The sequence below is a fragment of the Simochromis diagramma genome, unplaced genomic scaffold, assembly GCF_900408965.1.
Source record: "Simochromis diagramma unplaced genomic scaffold, fSimDia1.1 OVJJ01000050.1, whole genome shotgun sequence".
NCBI classification, from domain to species: domain Eukaryota; kingdom Metazoa; phylum Chordata; class Actinopteri; order Cichliformes; family Cichlidae; genus Simochromis; species Simochromis diagramma.
Window position 1 is genome coordinate 410,828 of NW_024387188.1, and position 24,315 is coordinate 435,142.

General features: G+C 40.6%; 1 protein-coding gene across 1 annotated transcript; it reads left to right on the top strand.

The window, feature by feature from the left end:
* Positions 1-2,327: 2,327 nt before the first annotated feature.
* LOC120745159 (transmembrane protein 164) lies at positions 2,328-23,784 on the top strand. The gene is made up of 6 exons (XM_040049854.1): positions 2,328-3,224; positions 11,953-12,002; positions 14,362-14,428; positions 16,088-16,166; positions 19,488-19,588; positions 22,327-23,784. Exons 1-6 carry the CDS (start codon positions 2,787-2,789, stop codon positions 22,531-22,533), a joined length of 942 nt encoding a protein of 313 aa, XP_039905788.1. The 5' UTR covers positions 2,328-2,786; the 3' UTR covers positions 22,534-23,784.
* The last annotated feature ends 531 nt before the right edge of the window (positions 23,785-24,315 follow it).

A 24,315-nucleotide genomic window follows, 5' to 3' on the forward strand; every position in this document is an offset into this window, starting at 1 on the left:
TCTCCTCCTCTGACCGGCGGTACAGGTCCACTGATGAATACAGCTGCATTCAGAGAGTTTACAGTGTTTAATAATCCAGTAAAGTCCCGTTTCAGAACCTCCGATTGTTGTTTGGACACATCGTTTGACCCTGTATGCAGGACAATGTTTGTCACAGTTGGATATTCATCTGCAATTTGAAGAATTCTCTCCTTCAGGATGTTGACCATATCGTTAGGAAAGCAGAGGACTTTAGTGTTCTTACCGCACATGCTTTGTACATCCTTTACGGCAGAGTCACCCACAATCAGCGTTTCAGGCCTAGCCTTTAGCTTTCCCCGTGGATTTTCAGGCCTTACTTCGCTACTTTTAGATGGATGGTTGTCCGATATAGATCCAGGGTCCTTTGATAGTGGAGCAAATCTGTTCTGCAGTTTCACATTCAGTACACACAAACAAAACAGTGAAGAAGGCGCAGCAGGGCCTCTTCTTTCTCAGGAGACTGAAAAGATTCGGCATGAGCCCCCGCATCCTCAGGACCTTCTATCACTGTGCCATTGAGAGCATCCTCACTGGATGCATCACCACCTGGTATGGCAACAGCACCGCCTACAACTGCAAAGCTCTCCAGCGAGTAGTGCGGTGCTCTGAACGGATAATTGGAGGTGAGCTTCCCTCCCTCCAAGACATCTACAGGAAGCGGTGCCTGAGGAAAGCGGGGAGGATCATCAAGGACTCCAGTCACCCCAGCCATAAACTGTTCAGACTACTTCCATCAGGAAGGAGGTTCTGCAGCATCCGGTCCCGAACCAGCAGACTGAGAGACAGCCTTTTCCACCAGGCCATCAGACTGCTGAACACTTCATAGACACCTCAGCTTCACTACTGGAACTTTAACATTATGCACTCCATACTGTACAGTAATGCCACTGTTTTGCACATGTCTCACTCTGTATATTTTTATATATTTTATTTATTGTTTACTCTATTTAACTTGTAAAATATGTGTACACACACACACACACACACGTAGAAAAATATTTAGTATACACATCCAGAAATGCATATACTATTATATATTGTACATATATTTATTAGTTTCAGATGTAGCCATTCTTGTATTTTGCTTGTTTACATTATTGTATTTTGCACAACTCTGTTGCTTGTGAAGCTCGCACACAAGAATTTCACTCACATGTGCTGTACCAATGTACCTGCACATGTGATGTGACAATAAAAGTGATTTGATTTGATTTGATTTGATTAGAAAGCTCCAACAATCATATGATCTCATATATGTATGAATTGCATTTAAGTGAACAGCTGTTTTTAGCCTAGATGTTGCCCTTGTGGAGAAGTGGGGGTTTTTTTTTTTTTTTAGTGAAATGGTAAAATAAAGCTTCCCTTTTTGACAAGATTAAAGAGCTGGATTGGTGACCTTGAACCATCCATTATTTATGCTGTTATAGGTTCAGGCTGCTGGGAGACATCTCTCCTCCTCTGTTTTTACTCCCTGCTTATTGATATATGACTAAAGCATGTCATTTTCTCTCTCACGCACATAGATTGTATTTTCTGTTGTTTGTGTCCTTGTACTCGTGTTTTGGTGTCTTCTCATTCCCGTCATTCTCAACCAGCTACAATAGATGGTTTGGTAGCAGAACTAGCTTCTGATGGATTTCTTACACTTCAAAATAATCTCTTCTTCCCTACTATCACTTTCTGAGTGCTTTTTCATAAGGATCATGACTGGTATTCATCTTTAAAAAAAGAAGCACATTGGGGATTATTTTTGTGAACTGGTGCCAAATAAATAAAGTTAAATAGAACGGAATTGAAAGCATTAGTGATTTGTACTGATAAAGCAACGGAGACTTAAACAGAAACATTACTATGCCTGTATTGACTGGCTGCTAAATTTTTCCCCTCCCAAATGCAACGAGATGCTTAGTATTAGGTTTCCGTATTTTCCCTGAACGCCCCATCGGCAAGTGTCACGTGTGTCAAAGAAGAGACTGTTTTATGTGCCCTCATGAGAGACTCGGGCAGTGTGTATATTCATTGAACCAAGTTAATTCCTCGGGTCACTCAATAAACTTTTTTTTTTAGTTTCTTTTGAGTTTTTTACAATTTAATTGCACATTCAAACAGTCGTAAATATCACCTGTGAATATCAAGTGATTAATGAGACGTAACAACATAGCTTAGATATACAGACATCAATATCTCGAACTTTAATATTAGCATATATTTGAACATGGTATCGATTAATTTGGAAATTCACATAAGAGGAAAACTGCATTCTTTTTTTTCATTTTGGATGTAAGATTTATTTATATTTCGGCTTCCTTTAGCGTTGTGATGAGCCTGTAAGGCAAAACTCGGGGTCAAATCTATAATGTATACCTGTTCGTTTCAGTAAGGCTTGGTAGATGAGCTAGCTACCTAACGGCTGTCGGCGCTGTTGCTAACACATGCTAACTATACCAGCTCTCCAGCTTGATGTGTCTGAGAGCTGATAGCCAGCGCACTGGCTTGCTTTGTATGATGCCGACTACAGTTTAACTGTCCATGCTAGCGAGCTAAGTGTGTGAGGAACGTGAAAGAAGAGGCTTGGCAGCACCCTCTAACACCACCGGCAGCATCCACTGGTAATCTTGACTACGGCTGTCTATTGTCGCTAGCTGAAGTTCCTCCTCCGTTTGTGGATGAGGTAGTTTAGCTAGCTCAGACGAACCGGGGCGGCAGTCTATACATGTCTATCTGTCGACCACGAGGCGAGCTGCGAAAGGCAAATCTTGCAGTTCATGTTTCGCCAAGAGGTCGGTGTGGCGTCTTTTATTCCATCCTGTTCGTATCTTTTCCAACACGAGAAGAGGAATATGTCCAGATATAACATATACAGCCTGCTGGACTGGATCTACGGCGGGGTGGACCCCAAGTTTGAGGGCAACGGGGGCCCCGAGTGTGCTGCCTTCCTCGCTCCACAGCAGCGCATCAGCGAGAGTCTGGTCATCGTCCTCATCTCCCTGGTGGAGATTCTGGTGGCACTGAAGAAAATAAACATCTCCAAAGAGCTCAGAGTAGCCGGGAAAGACTGCATAAGGGCAAAGGAGGATAGTCTGGGCAAGAACCTGTTGCTGGTTACCCTGTGCATGACTTTCGGAGTGGAGGTTGGCTTCAAGTTTGCAACCAAGACTTTGATATATCTGCTGAATCCTTGCCATGTCGTCACCATGGTGCAGGTAAGCATGACACTGGAGGGAAAGAGCTGATGTGTGCCCTTTAGGATTACGAGTATGACTAGTGGGGATTTATTAGAAGATGTCATCTTCTCTTCCGAGCTGTCCTCTCAAAGCTGATGGGTTGATGGGGTATAAATTTTAGTGTGCTGGCTGGACTTCGAAGCCCTTGTTTTCATTAACTGGTTGTTGACCTGATCTCACCCATCTCCAGCTCTGGTGGAGCACCCTGATCGATATTTTGCAATCACTGTCTCTTAATGGCTTTATGGCGCCATGAGATACATGAGCATGCTTTTTATTGAGCCATGCCAGGCTTAGAACAGGGGAAGAAATCATAAACTAATATATGTAGCACATTTAAAGCTTTTTAACAAAGTAATAGAAGCAAATTGGTTCTAAAAACCACAGGAAATTCGGTAAGAAAGTACAAGTTTGAGCCTTGTTTGGACATTATTGTTCCGTGTGTTAGGGAGTTGGTCCAGTGCTGCCACGAAAGAAGACATCTCAAGTTCATTCCTTGGCTGTGAAACCAGAGCTGTCCCCCTCTTTGTCTCCAAATAGTATTTTATGAAGCTGTTGTATCAACAGCCTGTAAGCCGGTGAGGTCCATTCCAGCCTGAGGTCGATGTCAAACTCTTTAATCAGCATTAGGGAGCTGTGTCTTTGCTTTTATGTGTTAAATAACACTTAGATCATGGTAAATGGACTGGTTCTTATATAGCGCTTTTCTACTCATCTGAGCACTCAAAGCGCTTTACTCAACTTGTGCATTCACCCATTCGCACAAGCACATTTTTCTAAGTGCTTTATAGCTAACATTCACACACATTCATACTCCGATGGATACATCGGAGAGCAATTTGGGGTTAGTATTGTCGCGAAATCGATCAATGTAGAGCAGTGAGACAAACCACGGAGGGCCCAGAAAAATAGGTTCCAGACATTAGTCACAGTTAATGGTACATCTTGTACATCTTTAATGGCTACAAACAGACATAGAACTTCTCTTTTCTATAACACCTTCCATACAAGGTAATAAACTTCAAGCCCTCAGGGTCTCTGGGGCTAATTATTGACTCTGGTCATCTGTTGCCAAGTAGAGTAAAATATAGTGAGACACCAAATGAGTTAAGGCCTCAGGCCTGACGCATTCCTAGATTATATGTGTTATATGTATTGTAAGCATGCATGCAATCATCCTTCTATGTTCTAGTTTCCCTCAGCATGTATCACCTGGACAGTCACGCCAGTGAAGCTTAAGACCCTTAATGAACCGAACATCAACTCGAAATACGCACAAATATGCAATGTATATGAAATACTTCTGACTGTACTTGTAATAAAAGTTAACATAATGGAAGGATCCTCAAATGAACATCTTCAATAGACAACGTTAATGCAATTTCAATATCCCAAGGATATTTGGCATGCAGACTAGGGGAAGCCAGGAATCAACCACCAACCTTCTGATCAGTAGATGACCTGCTCTACCACCTGAGCTACAGCCGCCCCATCATGAGTCAAAATATGCAGTACCTGCTTGTTTACACATGCAGACTGCTTGATCTTCATGGTGCATGACTGCCATGTGACAAGTCACAGCAACAGGTCGCAGCAAACTATTCATCATGAAAATTGAAGAGTAGAGCAAAGCTGATGTGCTCAATGATGATGGATTTTTCAGGTTTCAGGGAGGTAGCATGACAACCAGCGGACACTGAAGAATTTCTGGCTGTGATGAAAAATTGACTGACTGTAGTAAAATGTCCTTGATGTAATGGCGAGATGGACAGCAGTGTATGTGTTGTTGGTGTTAAAAGGGGCGTGATCAAACGAGGAAATGGGTTTTAAAAGGAAGTTGTACAGCTTTCACAACTTGTGAAAATCGTCTACGTATAGATTTTTTTTTTTTCTCCCATCCAGAGGAGGGGTGGGTGAGGGGGCGTTGGCACCGGCACCAACTGATTATTTGTAGCACGTGCTTGCTGGAGCTTGAATCTGATGTGGGGAGAAAAAAAGCTGAAAAAGAGAAGGCGTCATGCATTCCTGCATTCTTGCTTTATTAAAGGTAGTGCCTGTGGGCTCGGCTGTCTTTGTTGAACACTCTTCTAAAGAAATCGTGGCTTATTAATTGTTCTTTGTTTTGTTTCATGCATGCATGAGCTCCTATCGTGATCACACATTCCTCATGTTGCATCTCTAGCGTATGGGTGTGGTTTTAATCCCTTTCAGGCCTGATGGAAACCTCAGATAAAAACATCTAAAGAGCGATGCAGAGCTCTCCAAGCACCCATTTATTTCCTGTCTCATTTGAGCTTGTTAAAGCTGTGCATCTGGAAACAATAGTGAGTTTCAGTTCACTCTTAAGTACACTCAATGAGGAACGAACACCACCTCTGTGCTGTCGAAAAGAAAATACCCTCTCGTTGCTACACTGCGTCAGTTTGCGTGCCTTTCAGTGTTGTTATGCAGCAGCTGGTTTTCATGACTGTTAACCAAATCCACATTTTGAAGAGGACTGGCATTATTCTTGAAAACACAAATTTGGTGTGCTAGTGAGTTTGATATTTTCCTTCACCGAGCACAAAGCAATGCGACTTTGGGAAAATGTGGCGCTTGTTGGCACAGTCATAGTATCTGTAGGTGGAGGAATAGAGGTGGTGTCAGTAGGAGCGTTTACAGAGCAGCAAGTATGAGCAAATATCAAGGTGAGAAAGCCCCACAGGGGATGGAGTTTAGTGTGTGATGACTGAGTGCTTCACATCCAGCAGCACGGGTTTTTCGTACATTTTCCACCACATAGTACCGCAGCAGTCATCGTGGCACGCTGAGGGTCTCCCGACTGATCAGTTTATTATCGTGTATTTCCGTTTGAGGCCAGCGGAAATGGGTGTGGCTCCATAAACAAATAAATCAAATAATGGGTATATCAAGTTGGAGAAATCGATATATGGAGGGGCACGCGCTTTATGCTTCTTCTATGGCTTGCGATTGGTGCTAATACGAAGACAGTACGAACTTCTCCTGCCGTTTTATAGATTTCTAGATTTCAGAACTAGCTTGCACAAAGATGAAGAACAAAGAGCTTGAACATAACAGCTATTAAAAGACCTATTATACAAATTTCCAGGTTCATAGTTCTGTGTTCTGCTTATGATGGACCTCTGTGCAAACTGTTCATCAGTCCGACCTTACTGATTTACACTTCAGTGGGGAATGAAAAACACCATGAACCCAGGAGGAGAAAAGTCCCAGCATTTATTTTTGTTTGTTTCCATCACGTATAATGCCAGCGCTGACAGGTAGTGTCAGTGCTGGCATTTGGTAGTTAATGCCAGCACTGACATTTATGCTTGTAACCGCTTATGTAGGTTACGTTGTATGTTCTACATAGATTCTGTGTTGAACTCTGGTGCGGTCCCTCTGCTGTCTGAAACTGAAACAAGCCATTCTGTTTTTATCGACATAAAGAAGTTTTTTCATTGGCTCTCCTCATAAATATGTTTGTACGTGAGCCACCTGCAGCCCACTATCACCTTAAGTGGATCAAACCAGTGAAACATTTAGAGTGAAAGTGTTTACACAGCAAGTCCCACAAATATCTTCATATAAAAAAAGTGCAGTTTTAATAACAAGTCTGGTTTTCTACATGACAGAAATTCTGCTGTAAATGAAAGAAATCTGTCAGCATTTCTGAGCTGTAGCTCTAAGCTGTGTAAAATTACCAAAAATGTTGGTATCCAAGTTTTTCTTAATTCACAGACAGTGGATTCGCTCTGAAAATGGCAAATTATGTACTAAATAGTCATTATGTTATTTAAATGTTTATTTGTTACTTCAGTCCACTATAAATGGCCATGCAGGTCTTTATCAGTAGGAAAAGCTGTAGGAAAAAAATCCTATTTAAAAAATACAGTTAGTCTAAAATCCCTCTTTCACATTTTCTAGTGGGCCAGATTGGAGTCTTTGGCAGGCCAGTTCTGGCCCCTGGGCCTTATGTTTGACACCCCTGGCGTAGAGCCTTGGATTCTGTCTGAGCTCTTTGCTTGTCATCATGAGTGTTCAGGGATAAAGGTTAAAGGCATTTACATCCATACAGTGTAACGTTTATACGCTGTCCAAATGAGGCATCGCCTGCCACTGGATTCTCCCTTTTTCTTTTTCTTCTTCTTTTTTCCACAAGTTAAAGACACACGACCTTCTTTTATCAAGTGAACTTTCTTCCCTTGTAGATCTCGCCAGGCACAGCTGAACTCGCAGCTAACAGATATCACGTGGGCACGTGATAAATGTTGCTGTCGGCTGCAGGAAACGTCAAGTCATCTGTCTGCAAAGCAGGTATCTTGCATTTCTGCAGCAGCTTTGAATGGATGCGCGTAGGGTGCCGATAATTGATGTACCGCAGTATTAACAGTCTGTGTATGGCAAAAATAACCAGCACCATTATAACAGATCATCGGCCTCATCGTTAGGTATAGCCACATTTAATGTAGCAGCTGTCGCAATAACCCTGAGCATCACAGTATGTTTACTCACGTGCATCGCACTTGAAACACTGCGGCATATCACTCTATGGTTGCACTCGTTAAAAGGAAGTCTGACTTATCAGCATTGATGTATTTTAATCTATAAATAACTCCTTTATCTTTCTATGCAAACAACTTTCAGCTGTACCCTTACCTTGACACAAGTTGGTACACACTGTGAAGGTAGTTTAAATGTCCCCATCATATTCGCCCATGCTGAACTATATTTGTCTGCAAGGTCATGTTCTCAAATTTTTTATGTATTTTGTCTTGTTGAATGACTGCTTTCCCTTTTACTCCCTGTAATTCCAGAAAATGCTTCGAGTCAACACTACTTAATTATTGTTATATTTATTTCTGGCCTTTTCCTTCACCACTGCTAGTAGAAGGGCAACAGGAACCTGACAATATTTGGGGCACAATGTTCCAGCAAGCTGTACCTTGAGATAAAATTGTGTTTCAGCTGTAAAATTAATAGGGAGAAGCAGCAGTTAGACTTAACAGTGTCTTTATTAGTACAACAAGAGCATCAAGGCTGGTTTGACTCATTACTGTGATTATACAAGTGGAGATAATTCTATTAACTGTTGTTGTTGTTTTTGTTTTTGGCGGGTGGGGAGGGGGGGGGGTATTATTGGTGCCCTGAGCTTTCTTTGCAGTCTAGACCCTTTCCCTGGCATTTATTTACATAGTCATATTTATTTCCTCATTAGTTCTCCACATTGTGGACACTCTGCTCCGTTTAGCCATGAGTGCACCGCTGCTCTGCACAGCCAACAGCAACATGCCTGGTTCTCCGCTCATCCACTTAAATATAAAATATCAAATATGGAGTTAACTACAGTTCGTTGTATGTTAATCCTATCAGTTGCTTCATCTAGCTAGTTCTGGCTAACGTTAGGGCCTTGATATCAAAATATGTTTAAACAAATAACCTGTTGCTAGGCAACCAAGGATGCCATGAGCATTTTTCATTGATTTCTATGGGTGTCAAAATGACTCTTTTAGCAATTCTTTGTTTTCTGCACACCCTGAAATTCACTATATGATGAATGAACCCATTTTAGAGTGAAATCTGACACGCTGGTATTTTTATTTCTAACAGAATTACATGGGTTTGAAAATTACAAGAGTTCTATGATATGGGAGCATTTTGATGCACTTGTGTGGTTGAGGTTTGCATGTTTTAGTGTGGTTGACGACTACAAAAACACCCACTTGCAATGCGTTGCTTATTGAGCACATGACGCACTGTGTGATGTGTTTCCTGCAGAGAAATCCTACAGCTGTAAACTGTGTAATAGACCACAAAGAACAAACTGGACTTATTACAGATTAGCTTCACCAGCTTTAGCTTCAGTGTATGTGAGGAGTGGGCCCAGTTCCAGCCTTGTTAATCCATCCTACAGCTCAGGTAACAAAACAGGCTCTCATATTAATTATGAAAAACTTGCTTCACACAATTCCGTCAGCACGCTAAATAGTTAACCAGCCCAGTTTGTTTGCTTTCAGCGGCAGAGCGAAATTCACACTGCATACCAGTCTGTCTTTTGTCACTGAACTCGCCTCCTGGAAGGTTCATGGTCACAACTCTGTCAATGTTCACAACAATCAGGAAGTCATTTCCTGTCAATGCCAATTAACTCAATGAGCAACGAAGAACATGCCACTGACGACGCACGGGAGAGAACTGCGTTTCCCGTTTGGACCCGTCAGAAGACCTGAACCAGGAAATAAAAATATCTAGTACCTACATATTAATTGATGGCCTTTCTCAGAGAGCGCAAATATGATTCATTTCTGTACCTTTTAGTTTGTTCAGTGAAAAAATGAACGTCAGATCTGGCATTAACTGACACCTAATTTTTACTGTGCATACCTGATTTGCATATTTTTGTACTTGCATCACAGCAGATTTTATACCTTTTTTTTTTTTTTCCTTTCTTTGTTTTTTATTCCAGGACTTCTTTGAAAATATACAGCAGTCACTGGATTACACTTAAGTAGTCCTTCTCACCTATAAATAGGATCATGACTTCTTGGGCCAGTGTCCCACCCAGAGATCAATCCTAGTTATAGGCTTAAGTGGGATTTTGAATTGAATTAACACAGAACGTCTTTCCCTGAATACTTCTTGGATCAGACCCAACCTTAGCATAGTTTCAAATGAACTCAACTTATTTTGATTGAGGAATATTAGTGTCCATCCAAGGTTGGAGTGCCGGCATGACCACATGAATTTCTCTTTCTTTTTGCTTGCATAAAGTCAACAATCAGAAGTGTTTATGGGCTAAATCTTCTTGCTCAGTAATTTGCATGAAATCCATTTCTGAGTCTATTCTCTTGTGTGCTGTTAAAGTAGAGCTAATGGCACCGCTGGAGCCAAGACCTTTACTGCTGCCACATACAGAAAAGCATCCACTTACTTCTCTTAAAAATGTGTGCAAATACAACCCTTTATAACATTTGACATTTTATGATATTATGTTAATGTTATCTGCTGAATGTTGACTGTCAGTTTTTTTTCTTAGTTGGCGTGTACTGCAAAACTATGGAAGTTGTCGTTATAAGAAAAATACTTCAGCGAATGTTGTGAATCATATACTTCTATCCTTCACGGCATTAATGTTCAAATAAAATAATACTTTGCAGTGAAGGCTGCCCTAAGGCTCTGGCTAACAGTCAAGCAAGGAGTGACAAACATAAGAAAGGCAAATTTAATGTTCTCCTCTGATTCTGTGATGCAAAAAGTGAACAAGGTCAAGCCGTTACAAATAAGTAAAGGATCAGAGGGTAAAGTGACACTAACGCCAAAAGGGTAGCGTTACACTAGCGATTAACAGGTGCCATAAACTGGTGATTGGCTGAAAGGTGATGGAGAAAATGACGGCATCACTGCCACGTTCAGGCAAAATATTAAATCGTCACACAATATCAAAACTGATTGACACAGAAGTGTTCATATGAGACTGAAATGAGCTAAAGAAACCTTACATAATCTGTACAACCAATTATATGCAACATTTATTTGATAATAGCTCGCAACTCTATGGCATGTTTATTTTATAACGACTTCTTATTCATTTAAAATGAGAGACTTGAGGGCTCCAAGTTGCAGAACGTTGTCTAATTGCTTTGATAGCTCAGACATGAGACAAATTATCAAAGTGACAACGTTTAACTGCCAGCAACGTATCGCCAACTCCTGTTTACAATGGAGGCTGACAGTAATGACATCTGCAGGAACCAACAAACTGTCAGCTTTGGCAAGCACGTTTTATCCACGGCAAAACATTTTCACGCATTGTTTCCTTCTCGTGACTTTATTGTGGTGTTTTAAAACGCGAAACATGACTCATGTGTTAGAATGAGGGGGAAATATGTAGAAAAGACTGAAGATGTAAATATAACTATGAAAGTCTGAGTGTTTTTTAATAGTCCCACACACGCTGCAGATTAATAAAGTTGATAGGCACGCCGCAGATCAATCCCGGAGACGCATTTAAAACAAAAAACAAACCAAATATAACAACTGTGTGTTTGGAGAATGAATCTCGGGTCAGTTTCTTTTCTGTAATTCTGTTTCCAGCCTTCAGGCAAACCAAGTTTTCTTGTGTCAGATGGTGTTTTGAACAAATTCCTGTTTGAACTATTCTCGGGGCCCAGTAGCCCAATCACCAAGGACAGATTGCAGGCTGTCTTTTGATCCACTCTCCTTTACAAGAATAAAGTCAGATTGTTGGTAGAAATCATTTTTGGCAATGGAAATATATCAGGAAGTCACTTCTCCCTGGCTTCACCTTTGTTTTCAAATGCTGCCTCCCTTTTCTTGTGAAAGCTGACTTCCAAGTAGTGAGCTGTGAACTGAAATTGTTTAGCATGAAATCAGCTCATTAATGCCAACACCCAAGCAGCTCTAATGCCTCAAATTCCATCCTAATTGTGGGCCTATCCTCTTGTCTGAACCTCTTCTATGTATTTTTTTTTTTCTTGATTTGGACTAAGGAGACCTCACAGTTGCCTTTGGGATGTTCTGTTCAATGCTTCTGCTCTTGTGTTAGCACAAACTTGTTAAAGCAGTTCATTTTCTCTTGCAGAACTCGGAGCTGAAAGCTCTTAAAAGCCTTCGAGCTGTTCCATAACAACCGTATGAGCTTAATGCAATAATGTCGTTGCTCATTTCTCTCTGCTTTCCTCAACAGATCTTCCTGCTGGCCTGCCCGCCATGTAAGACAGCTATGGTTGTGTTCAGGTGAGCGTACGTGCACTCCTGGGTTCTTCCTGTTTAGTGTCTTCAACTTGTCATCTACATTTTAAATTAAACTTTAAAGGTCTGAATTGGCAAAATATAGAGTTTTTTAGTGCAGACGGTAGAAAGGCCACTACTGCCATATGAGCCGCTTGTCCTGCTGAATGTAACGTCTAATGACTGGGCAGACAAAGCTCATGGTTTTTGTTTTCATATAATCCAAATTGTGGTTGACGTTGATTGTAATTACTTATTGGTTTCCCCCATAGTAAGCAGTTGTATAGTAATGTATTTGTTTGGGTTTATAGTCTCCTCTTCAACAACTCATCCGGTCTGAGCAGTTAATTATTCAGGAGAAATGACTCTGGTTTTGCCGGTGGGAACACGATGTGGGATTTACTCAGAAATAAATACAAGCAGGGTCACTTTCTGTTCCAGTAGCCCACGGGAGCCTCACAGTGAACACAGTGTACTGAGTCATAGCAACTTTATGAAACCACAAAAAGCTGGTTCTTACATGGGATAGAAATGTGAAACATTCCCCAATAAATATCCAATCGTTTGAAGAATTACTGAACTGCCAACATTATTTATCCACCAGGTCAAGATGTTCGTTCACATAGTCGGCTAGTTCATTTGTTGTCGTAACAACATATTTTAAATTTGTCTCATTTATGTAAGACATAGTCATGACCTTTTGTTCGAGGCGCTTGTCATTTGTTTGTGTAAACATGGCATTTTACTCTGTGATGGTGGTGTGGAACCAGGCCCACCAACTGAAACATGCAAACCTCAAGTTTATTTCACCACATTTACAGTTTCAAAGTGACTGCCGTGTAGAATGCCCCAACTAATCCTGCTACCCACCAAAGAGGGTTTGGTCTTCTACCTGCAATGAGCACAGCACATAACAAGTTTAAAATAGATCCTTTTTTATTATTTTTATATTTGACATTTTTGATGTGCTACATTTCCTGTGACTGCTTCACAATAACAGTCACTGTGCCTTTCTGTAATGTGAAGTAGTAGCTGCTGGAAACGTTTGCTTGTTGCGTGTAAAGCTCAGATTCTCCTGCAGTAGCAAATGGTAAATCTATGTTTAAGATTACATCTTTATCCCTTTTATGTATGAAGGCAGTTCAACAACCACTGGACTGTACTTGCCAAATAAAAATTGTAAAATTAGCAGGAGCAGCGTCATATTAAATAGTTACTACATAAAGTAGACGTTTACGCTACAACAGTATCAGAGGTTCAGGTCTTGGCCTATGACATGCAATTAATTACAGTGATGGAAAAATATAAGGTCGCTAATGCTCGTTACGCTTTGTAAATTTTGAATTTGAATGAACCGCTTTTCAGAAGAGTGACAGCCGGACTTATTTGAAGCGGCATTACTTCGGCACTGCTGTTTTCCCGGCGACCTCGTCTGTCACAACAGTTATTTTGGCTCATTTGACAAAAAGAGCAGTCACAGGAGATAGATGGAGCTCTACACTCTGACACACATGCTCCTTGGCTTCTGTTCTGTATTTGGAGCCTCTTAACATTAATGTTAGTTCAAAAGACATATTTTTCCTTATGCTGGGTTTATTTATACAGGTTTACTAAATAAGCATCACAGCTCCCACTAGGAGCAGATAGGCTATATGTGTGCGCTGGATGGTGCAACTAAAAGCTTCAAACCAAATTATACTAATTAGTCTGAATGAGTAGATGGATGCACTGATTTGTTCAATCGTGACATCAAAGCAAATTTATTTTGAGAGTGATCGCCTGAAACTTTACTGACCTGACTTTAGACAATAAGCGCTCCCACAAGAAACTGACCTTGACAAAGAGTAAGAGACAGCTGCTGCTAACAGCATCAGGGAGGAGTCTGATTGGTTTTCGGCAACATGGGATAGAATCTAAACTGTCCTCCACCTGTTCCTCTGACCCTTATATCAGCTGGAATTGATTCATATGTCAGTAGTGGCAGAGTTTTCTATGGGTTGAATGCTTTGGGGAGGGCAAATGGCCTGCAGAAGTCAAGAGGGGAGTGTAGTAATAACAGCCCTTTCCCCCCCCCCCCCCCCTCTCCTATTCTGTTTTTTCCTCTTTTCTTTCATTGATGATAAATCTGAAAGAGATGCTTTAGACAGACTCACACTTGTTAGAAAGCCTTTATTGTTTTAACCATAGCTCAACCCCGGTAACTTCTCTCCTCTGCGCTGCTCTGTGTCTGGAGAGGGAAGAGAGCAAAGTGAAACCAGAAGGGCAGGAGAGAAACTAACATGACTCAGAAAGGTTTACACAGATTAGGTAAATAGCAAGTGACCTTGTAGGTATTTTTAATGTCTGTCATTTTTATTGTTTTCAGGCTGCAGGTCCACATGTTGAATGGTGCATTACTTGCTTTAATGTTCCCTGTAGTCAACACCAGACTGGTAAGTAGACCGTGATCTTCAGATCTCATTTATGAGCAGCCCTCTTCTAGCCTTTGTTAGGTCTCCAAGGTGTACAAGGTTAAGTGTCGCACTCACTGAGCAGCTAAACGAATGTTATCACTTACCTCTGAAACGGCGATGTTGTGTTGAAAAAGACTACACTGTGTCTGTGCAGGTATCATTGGTTTCCTCTATAATATCGTAAGCTCTAGAACTTGCTGTGTAAAGAGACCTATGATGATGATTATGTTATGATTTGGCGCCGTATAAAACAATTGAATTAAAATTGAAAGCTCTGACTCACTCAAGGCGCAGCTTGAGTGAGTCAGAATACCTCGTGCAGGAGATATTTCACAAATTTAAACTTGATCTGTTTGAATGAAGTCACTTTGGTAAGTTTTAAACTTTAAAAAAAAAACGCAGCATAGCCATTAAGACTACCGGTAAGTGCTTTTCCTTTTATAACAGTTCTCACAGAAATAAGGCTGAGCTGTTCTGCCATATCTGCAATTCCCTATCAGATAAACTTGTTTTTCTCAAGCAGGGAATGAAGGCTTACACAGCTGTTTTGCATTTTATAACATCAATAAACTTTATGTCAGTATTTCTTACAGAGCACAGTAAACTATGATTGCACCCTGAACATTACGTGCCTGCCAACCAACAGGAAAATAGGCAGTTTACATCAGTCACTTGTAAATTAAAAAAAACACTGTGGACAAAGATCTCATGTGTTTCTTAAGTTATACCATTAAAGGGAACCCATATTATGCTTTCGTGGCCGACACAGTGGATCATCTGTCTCCATCTAAGCCTGTTCCTACCATTCTCCTCGGTCACACCAACCCTTTACATGTCCTCCTGCTTTACATCCATAAATCTTCTCTGTTGCCTTTTCCTGCTGCCTGACAGCAGGACAAACAAAGGGTGTAACCATATTCAACATCTGTTGTTCAATATTTGCACTGCATCTGTCCTCTGCACATATCTAAACCATCTCAGCCTTCCCTCTCTAACTTTTGTCTTTAAAATGTCCATGAGATTCACTTGTTTCTAAACTATCCATCGATCTTGGGCTCTGCAGCTCTTCCTGCTGTCTTTTTGGTTGTGCCACTGTTTCTAAAACAGACATCATAGCAAGTCTGACTGCAATCTTGTAAATCTTCCCTTTCACTTTTGCTGCCATTCTTCTTTCACAAATCACCGTGACACTCGTCTCCACCCACTCCACCCAGTTTTTTTAAAAAACAAAAAAAACATGGTCAACATATGTACACATAATCCCTGAGAAACAAAAGCTCCGACTTCAAACTGCTGTAAACACTCAAGTTTCATACAATTTTATTATTATTATTATTATTATTATTATTATAGATTTTGTATGATGACAGTGATCATTAATGAGGCCATACATTGTTAGAAGAAAGGTGCCTTATAAAGGCAGCTAAAATAGACAGACGGTGTACCTGCTGTTCTTCCATCTCTTTGTTCACTTGGTTAATGTTCTGTCATGGTTGCTTGTTAAGCAGTAGCATAGCTGGAGACTGTGAGGCCACAGGTCTTTAAGATTTCAGGGCCCAGAGCAAGTTGGGGGCTGTTCTGCTGTATCTGGGTGCTGTAAAAGAATTAAAATGGTTTGTTTGCTTTTCATTTTCTCAGCTGCCATTTGAGAAAGAGATCTATTACATCCAGCACTCCATGATGTACCTGGTGCCTGTTTATCTTTTCAGGAAAGGAGGTGGGTGTTTCTTCATTCTGACTTTTCACATGTCAGCCGAGCAAAGTGATAATATCTCCATGGATGGATTCACTTTTTGTCTGTGTCATTTGAAATGCTGTGGATACCAGCTTTTTGTTTTGTCTGTTCAGTGTCTGTTAATGAAAGATTGTTTGGTCATTTCCACTTACATAGATGATACTGAAGAGCAACTATAAAACCAGTTTAACTAAAAGGAGTTCTCTAAAGAGTTTGGAAGGAAAAGCGTCTGGACTTCTTTAAGTTGCTTGAAGACGTTTCACCTCTCATCCGAGAAGCTTCTTCTGTTCTAAGTTCAAATGGTGTCGAATCCCAGATTTAACATGTGTCCTAGGGGAGTGTCCCCCCAAGAGGGTCATGAACTCCCTGTTGATCCTCCACCTAATCACACGAGCCAAGATGTGAAAAGGGGTGTAGGTCACAATCAGCCATGGTTTTGGGTGAACCCGCTATAAAAACCTAGCTCTTTAGACTACAATGACCTGGATGACATAAAAGGAGTCTCATACAACCATATACAGGAGGCCCTTTAATACAGCTAACTTTCAAACAGCACTACTAAATTGCTCAATCTCTATATAGCAGATTTCATACTGCTTATGGCTGAAAGTACTGCACCTCTTACACGTTACATCTATAGGAACTGCCATTGGTGCTTAATGTCAGAGAAACCCATACCACGAAGCACCAACTGCAGTTTCTGTGCTGACAATAATGTCAGAGGTGGTTTCGGACTCTGCAATTATCATGTCAGCCAGCAGTAATTTTGACAGCAAATTTTGATTTAGTTAGGACCTATTTGGACCATTAAAAAACAAACACACACACACACACACACACACACACACACACACACACACACACACACACACACACACACACACACACACACACACACACACAGGGGCAGATCAAATGTGCTCATCCAACCTTACAGTACAAGGAGATCACTTCCAAACTTGTCCTTTCTTTCAACACAACTTGATTATGTCTGATTGAATTGCATCTCTCCAGAATATTTTCGTAAAATGTTTAATCACTGAAGTGTCAGTACATTTCATCATAGTTTTTGCCCTCCTACATTTGTTTTTATTTAGCTATCTTCTTATTTTCGCCCTGATGATAAAAGTCATGGACAAAAACTATGACGAAAATCATTGGTCAACAAAATGAACAGTGGTGTCAGAAGAGTGTTGGTGAATTTTGCATATAGTGCATTTCAACAGTTGTGAACCCCACTCTGTAACTTGGCATGGGCTGAAGTTTCTGTCACTCCTAGATGCAATAAGACCTTTTACAGATAACTGTGAAATTTCATCCCTCCCAGACATTTCAAACACTGATTTGTTGCAACGGTGGCTTCATATTACAACAGAGTACAGAGCTCTGTAAAACAACCTATTTTTCTGCAAGTGTTTGTATATGTGGTAATAGGCGCCAAAACACCTGAATTTCAAAGATTAAAAGACTTTGTCCCCCTTGTCCATGTGGTGTCCCGACTGACAATGTCTGTGGTAAAACTTTGTGCTTACTTGTAATTGTCCACTAAGGGAAAAACCAGTGTGTCCAAGCCATGTGACTGCACAACTTTGAAAAAAATTCACTGACAGTTATTTTGTTCACACACCATCACTTGAACCTAACCACCAATCCCCACCCCAACCCGTCATGGCAGATGCCTACCCCTCCCTGAGCCGCCTTGTGCCAGAAGTTTCTTCCTGTTTAAAAGGGAGTTTTTCCTTCCCACTGTCGCCAAGTGCTTGCCCATAGGGGGTAATCTTTTTTGATTATTAGGCTTTTCTCTGCATTATTGTAGTGTCTTTACTTTACAACGTAAAGCTTGAGGCCACTATTGTTATGACTTGATACTGTATTAGTTAAAGTTTAACTGAAATATTGGACTAATTTTTTGATTATTTGGCAACAGTAGGTCTATTATGCATTAGACATTATTGAAAGCTCAATAAAGCACAATAGAGAGCCTTTGAAAGCTGGATATGGACTTGGGTTTAAAAAAGCGACCAGGTTATAGTTTCTGATTCTGGACTTGGTGAGTGATGCCTTTTTTTGTAGCTCATGGTGATCCACACTCAGTTATGTTTACTCTCTGGAAGTTTCACTTCTAGTTTGTTAACTAGTCTTATTTCCTTGTTGTGTGCCTCTTTTTGATTTTGCCAATCTCAGTAAACTAGTTAACATGGTTCCTAAAAATTGTTTATGCAACGTGTTGTGAATGCAGACAGATTTGAACATGAGCACAGCTCTTACTGAAGACATCTGAGCTGTTAAAACCCAGGGGTTGATAAAAGGAACTAAATGAGTGAGTCTAAAGCAGGACATCAGTGGGAGCAACGTTTATTCAACTTTATTCAAACCTTGATCTGTAAGCACAGATGACAGTTCATCTTGTTTAACTGGTAAAACTGAGATCGATGCAAATTTTCAAGCTTGTAAACCCAGTAATAGAATAGAAGTGCCTGATCATGTTTATTAGCAATGTAACAGTAGAGCTCAACAGATGGGGTTATTTTCTTGCCTATGCAAATCCAATTCCACAAAAGTTGGGATGCTGTTTAGCATATAAATGAATGCAGAATGCAATGGTTTGCAGACCTCAAAGCTGTAATTTCTTCACAGTAGAACACATTTTAAATTCACACATTTTACATGTGAAAAATATTAGCTCGTTTTGACTTTGATGGCAACAACAAAAAGTGAAAATGGGCAGCGATTCTCCATTCTGCGATAAACTGCATTTCAGAGTAATGTTCCTCATCTACAGTGCATCTCTATCATCAAAAATTCAGAAAATCTGGAGAAATCTCTGTGCGCAAAGAACACAGAAAACCAATATTGGAAACCTGTGATTGTCATTCCCTCAGGGTGCATTGCATTAAAAGCAGGAATGATCCTATCAGAGCCTAATTTCTGTCCCATTCATAAATGCAGCTTAAAGCATTAAATTGCATTACATTTACAGCATGCCAATATCTTCAGAATTAAGGTTGTACAATTAGAGCACATTTGATACGACTTCCTGGTACTTGTCCTCCGAATGCCAGCAATGAGCAAACAGGAAAAGCCAGTTTGACACCATATCCTGTTTCTTGTTTTTTTCTGCGGTTCCACTTTCTCTCTATGAACTCTGCTGACGTGTTAAGGACACATAAAAGAGGAAGTGTATAGAAATGGCTTTTGGTTCTTCTCTAGTTTACATGTCGTCAAACAGGTGGCCAGGACTGGCACATATGACACATTTTGTGTGTTTGCTGTCTCTTTAACTCAAAGTGTTTCTTTTTGCAGGTGTGTACAAGCCTGAGCCTCTGGGAGATATGTGGTGGGCTGTGCTCTCTACAGGCATCCTGTTCTTCTATCACTTCACCTTCCTGCAGCTCCTTGGCCTGGTAAGATGGAGCCCTCTGCTGGACACTGTGTGCTATTTCACTATATTTTTATTACACCATCACTGCCTTAGACATAAAGTTGTGGTAAAGCTTTAAGATTTAAAAAACAAACAAACTGAAATTGTAGGTTTTTGTTTTTAAAAAAAATAATAACATAAACCTAAAAAATAGTAGTTACACAGGTACAGAGGGAAAAAAGTATTTCAGCATTGGCCTAGACTGTTAAGGTCTAGCTTAATGAGCAAACTCTTGTGAAAATACTAGATATTTTTGTTTAGAGTTCACAGTGTAGCTAGAGCTGTTCATCCATTCACCCATCCACTCTGTCCTAGGAGGGGTTGGAGCCTGTCTCGGCTGACATTAGGCGGGGTACACCCTGAGCAGGTCAACACTATCGCAACTATTTACTCTCGTATCCAACTTAAAATGACCAACACGCATAACTTTGAACTATGGGTGAAAACCCACACGAGGAGAACTATTGGTCAATTTAAAAATGAAGAAAATGTATATTTGGATTTAAAATTGTGGCCTTTATCTAGAGCTAAAAAACATTACACACTGCAGTTGATAAAATGGAGCTTAGTTAAGTACTCTGGATGATTTCTCATTGAGCAACATGCGTACTTTTCCCCCAGTATGTCCTGGATAGTTAATCATCTGCCAATTTTTGGATTGGTCTGCAGCAGGCAGCTAAACAGAGACAGCAGGTATAATCATTGTCATGTTTTTAATCCATGCATGTCTGAACTGGTCCCCACAGTGATGCACACATGTTAGGCCTGTTTCTGAACATGCGACGTGCTTATGAACACCAACAAACAACCTCTTTTTCCCATTTTACAAAGTTAATACTTAAATTTTCACATAAATAATTTACAATAAGTAAATATTAAAACCGAAAGAGCTGATTCAGATCATTTTATACCAGCTTGTACAAGCAAACTGTAGGTGCATTTCCTTTATACTACTCTTAAAAATAATAAGTGAGTAATAAAAATAAACTAAACAGGGTGTCACTGGGGTAGAAAGGGAAGAGTGAGGTTTATTTGTAATAGAAGCAGGAAAATTTGGCAGGCGTAGGCTTCTGAGCGATGAGGGCCAAACTGTGACAGCACAGGCTCAGAGCTTCATGTGGACTGTTGTCAGCATGCTGTTGGTAATACTTATCAAAATTCTTCAAGGAAGGACAACCTGTGTACGAGTTGCTGCAGATGATACAAATATCCTGTTGTATCAAATCCCAAAGGTTCTCTATTGAACTGAGATCTGGTGACTGTGGAGGCCAGTGGGTACAGTGAGCTCATTGTTGAAGAAAGCAGATTACGGGGTACACTGTGATTATAGAAGGATGGACACGGTCAGCTCCCTGTTTGGCTTGTTCATGCAGGCTGTGGTGTTTGAATCGTGCTCACTTTGGTACTAAGGGGCCCCACCTGTGCCAAGAAAATATCCACACCATTACAGCACCAGCAGCCTGAACCACAGTCTGACTCTGACTCTACCATCTGAATGACACAGCAAAAATCAAGAGATCAGACCGGGCAACGTTTTTCTAATCTTCTGTCCAATTTTGCTGTGCAGTGAGAATTGTAGCTTCAGTTTCCTGTTCTTAGCTGGCAGCAGTGGTAGCCATCCGGTTAAAGGTTTGACATGCTGTGCGTTGAGAGATGCTCTGCTGAATACCTACAGTCCAGCCATTCTCCTCTGACCTCTGGCATCAATGACACATTTTCACCAGCAGAGCTGCTGCTCACTGGGTATTTTCTTCTTTTCAGACCATTCTCTGTAAACCCTAGAGATGGCTGCGTGGGAAAATTCCCAGTTAGGTCAGCAGTTAATGAAATACTCAGACCAACCAGTTTGGCGCCAACAACCACATTCAAAGCCACTTAAATCACCTTTCTGCCTCATTCTGATGCTACGTTTGAACTCAGATTGTCTCTACCATGTCTACATGCCTAAATGGTATTGAGCTGCTGCCACGTGATTGGCTGAGATATTTGCATTAATGAGCAGTTGAACAGGTGTGTGTGTGTGTGTGTGTGTGTGTGTGTGTGTGTGTGTGTGTGTGTGTGTGTGTGTGTGTGATATTGTTAGTCATAAATCCTGAGATATTAACACCTAATTATTGATGATCCACTGATGCTCCCTGTTTGGCTTGTTCACGACTTTAGAGTTTATAGTAAAAATTATGCAGCCTGTTGCCTCCAAATTGATCTCCTATTTTGGACCAACATTCAGTTTATTTTCTGCTGGATGCAAATCAGCATTATTCCCTAACAGCAAAGCAATTCATCAGCTTTAAGTTCCAGGGTGTTTCTGGCACAAAGAGGGCAGAGAGTAGCTGCTTGATTGAAAAATGATAGTACAGAGTAATCAATGAATTGTGATTGTAAGGCCCACAGTGCTGATGTTTGTCTTTTCTAGCATGTGCTGACTAAATGGTTGTAAAACCCCTGAAAATCTTTAGTAATTACAATGATACGACTCATTCAACAGCCGGTTAATAAGTCATGGAGGATTTCCAGGCAATGAAGTCTGACATCAGTCAATTAAGTGTCTGCTTTTTGGAGCTGAAATCTATTGGAAGAGAATGATTGTAAAGATATGTACAGCAAAGTCAACCATAATGTTTGCTTAAAAAAATTAAAATAATGAATTATCCACTGGATAAATTTGGATTCATATTGGCATCAAATTAGGTCTTACTCTGTCTCGTCTCTGCTCTCCTCCAGGCGACTGAGGTCAACTTGAATAACATGCTCTGCCCGGCTGTGTCCGATCCATTTTACGGCCCTTGGTACCGGGTTTGGGCGACGGGCCACCAGACCTTGCTGACGCTCATCCACGGGAAGCTCCTCACACTCCTCTCGCAGCACAGCGGCACCGCCTGCAGATACCTGCTGGACACACTCAGACTGCGCAGCAAGAAAGTTGACTGAATGTCCCACGAAGGTGCATTCAGACCTAGCCTTTCATTCCTTTTACTCCAAATGCCTGCTTTTACAGTGACGATTTTTTTTCTTTCTTTTTAAATCAACATTTTAATGCATCTTTTAAGACTTGTTTCACAGAAACAAGCGAGCATTTCAGGGCCAGTGAATCTTCGTGTCATTCTTTTAGCGTTGTAGTTGGCTTGCATGCACAAACGTACTGGGCATTTTAAAGCTGGCACTTAGAATTGTGGCGTTGGCCAGATTTTAGCCCTTGTTCGTTTTTTTTTTTTTTGTTTTTGTTGTTTTTTATTTTCAGAAATATGTCAGCGAATTTGTGGCAATTACTCCAGCTGCTTCTTTTTAAGCTTTGAGGACAGAAAATAGGGGTCACCCAAATGTCACTACTGATCTCCAGCTGTTACACTTTTCTGATTGTTGTCGGGAGGTTTTTTTAAAGTTGCACTAGATCATATGTTAGCGAGTTTATTTGCTTCAAACTTGAACTTTGGAGCTGAATGAAAATCTGAGCTGTTGTAAAAGTTACTGCCTGTGTATAGCGTGAGGATTTCTGTTTGACACTCTCAGTGTTGTTACGACTGAAAGCTTTCTGGCGTTCTTCTGTTCCCACTTGACTCCACGGCTGTGCGGGTTATGAAAGCATCGCCGTGGAGGTTTCTTTTGCCTTTCTGCCTCCAACTTGTTCAGATCATTCCAGTTGTGATAATCAGGGGACGGGAGGGTGTATTACATGCTGCGACTCAAAGCAGTGAAAGAGGATCCAGAAATCTACAGTGGGATGTTAATATTATCTCTGTGAAGGAGTTTTTTTGTTTTTTAGTCTTTGTTTTATTGTGCCATTAGACCATAATAAGTGAGGTATAATCTCGAGTGGGAGGAATTCGGTGTTTCCCAAGATAAAGTGTCTTTCTGGGTTGGATTAATGTATTTTACAAAACATCCATTCTCTCCACCGCAACTGTAACGAGCCACACTCCAGTTTGTATTTTAAGAAATGCATCTGATGTTCTGCATGAGGTCACTGTGGGTCATTTATTCATGGCCCGTTTGAAAGGAAGTATTAACTGATAAGTTAGAAGATGTCAGTCATGGTATGTATCATTTCAAATATGAGGGATGTGTGTATATTACTGTAGCATATTCTAAACTTCACTGCAAAGAAGGGATAAGAGGAACTTTTGTATTTCTATCAGTTTGAGTGTATGTGCTGTATTGAAAATAAAGGTGATTGTAGCTCATCACAGTTCTCCTTGTGTGTATGTTTAAGCATGTATTTTTTGCCTTTTAACCATGTTGCTTGCGTTAGTATTAAATCTGACTTTATTCTGCTGACGACCAACAGATATTACCACTTTGTGTCTCCGTTAATACCGTGATCATGAATTGGAGCTCGCCAAATAGACTGGCATTGTGGGAAATGTGCATATTGTTACAAAGAGCTGAGAAGATTAAGAGGATTTGCCATGCAGCCAGCATGGAAGTAAAAAGGTATCTAAGCTCTACACTGCAGAAAATGCCCTGCTTCAAACAATATAAATTATAATTCAGGATTTCACACCACAGCGCTCATGCTGATAATGAGGTCCATAGTTTTTTGTGGGGTTTTTTGGAACTGTAATACATATTTTTAAAGTTTTTCCTCTGTGCACCGTCACAGTGGATTTTAAATCAAGTGTAATGAAAGTAGAGACTTTTAGCTTTAATTTAAGGTTGGCTAACACAAAATTTGCATCAGCTTTTTAGGAATTTTTGCAGAACTGTGCAGACTCT

Coding starts and splice junctions, on each gene's coding strand:
- LOC120745159 (XM_040049854.1), top strand. CDS start 2,787: ATGTTTCGCCAAGAGGTCGGTGTGGCGTCTTTTATTCCATCCTGTTCG. Junction 14,429..16,087: donor CTGTAGTCAACACCAGACTG/GTAAGTAGACCG, acceptor TCATTTTCTCAG/CTGCCATTTGAGAAAGAGAT. Junction 16,167..19,487: donor TTATCTTTTCAGGAAAGGAG/GTGGGTGTTTCT, acceptor TTCTTTTTGCAG/GTGTGTACAAGCCTGAGCCT.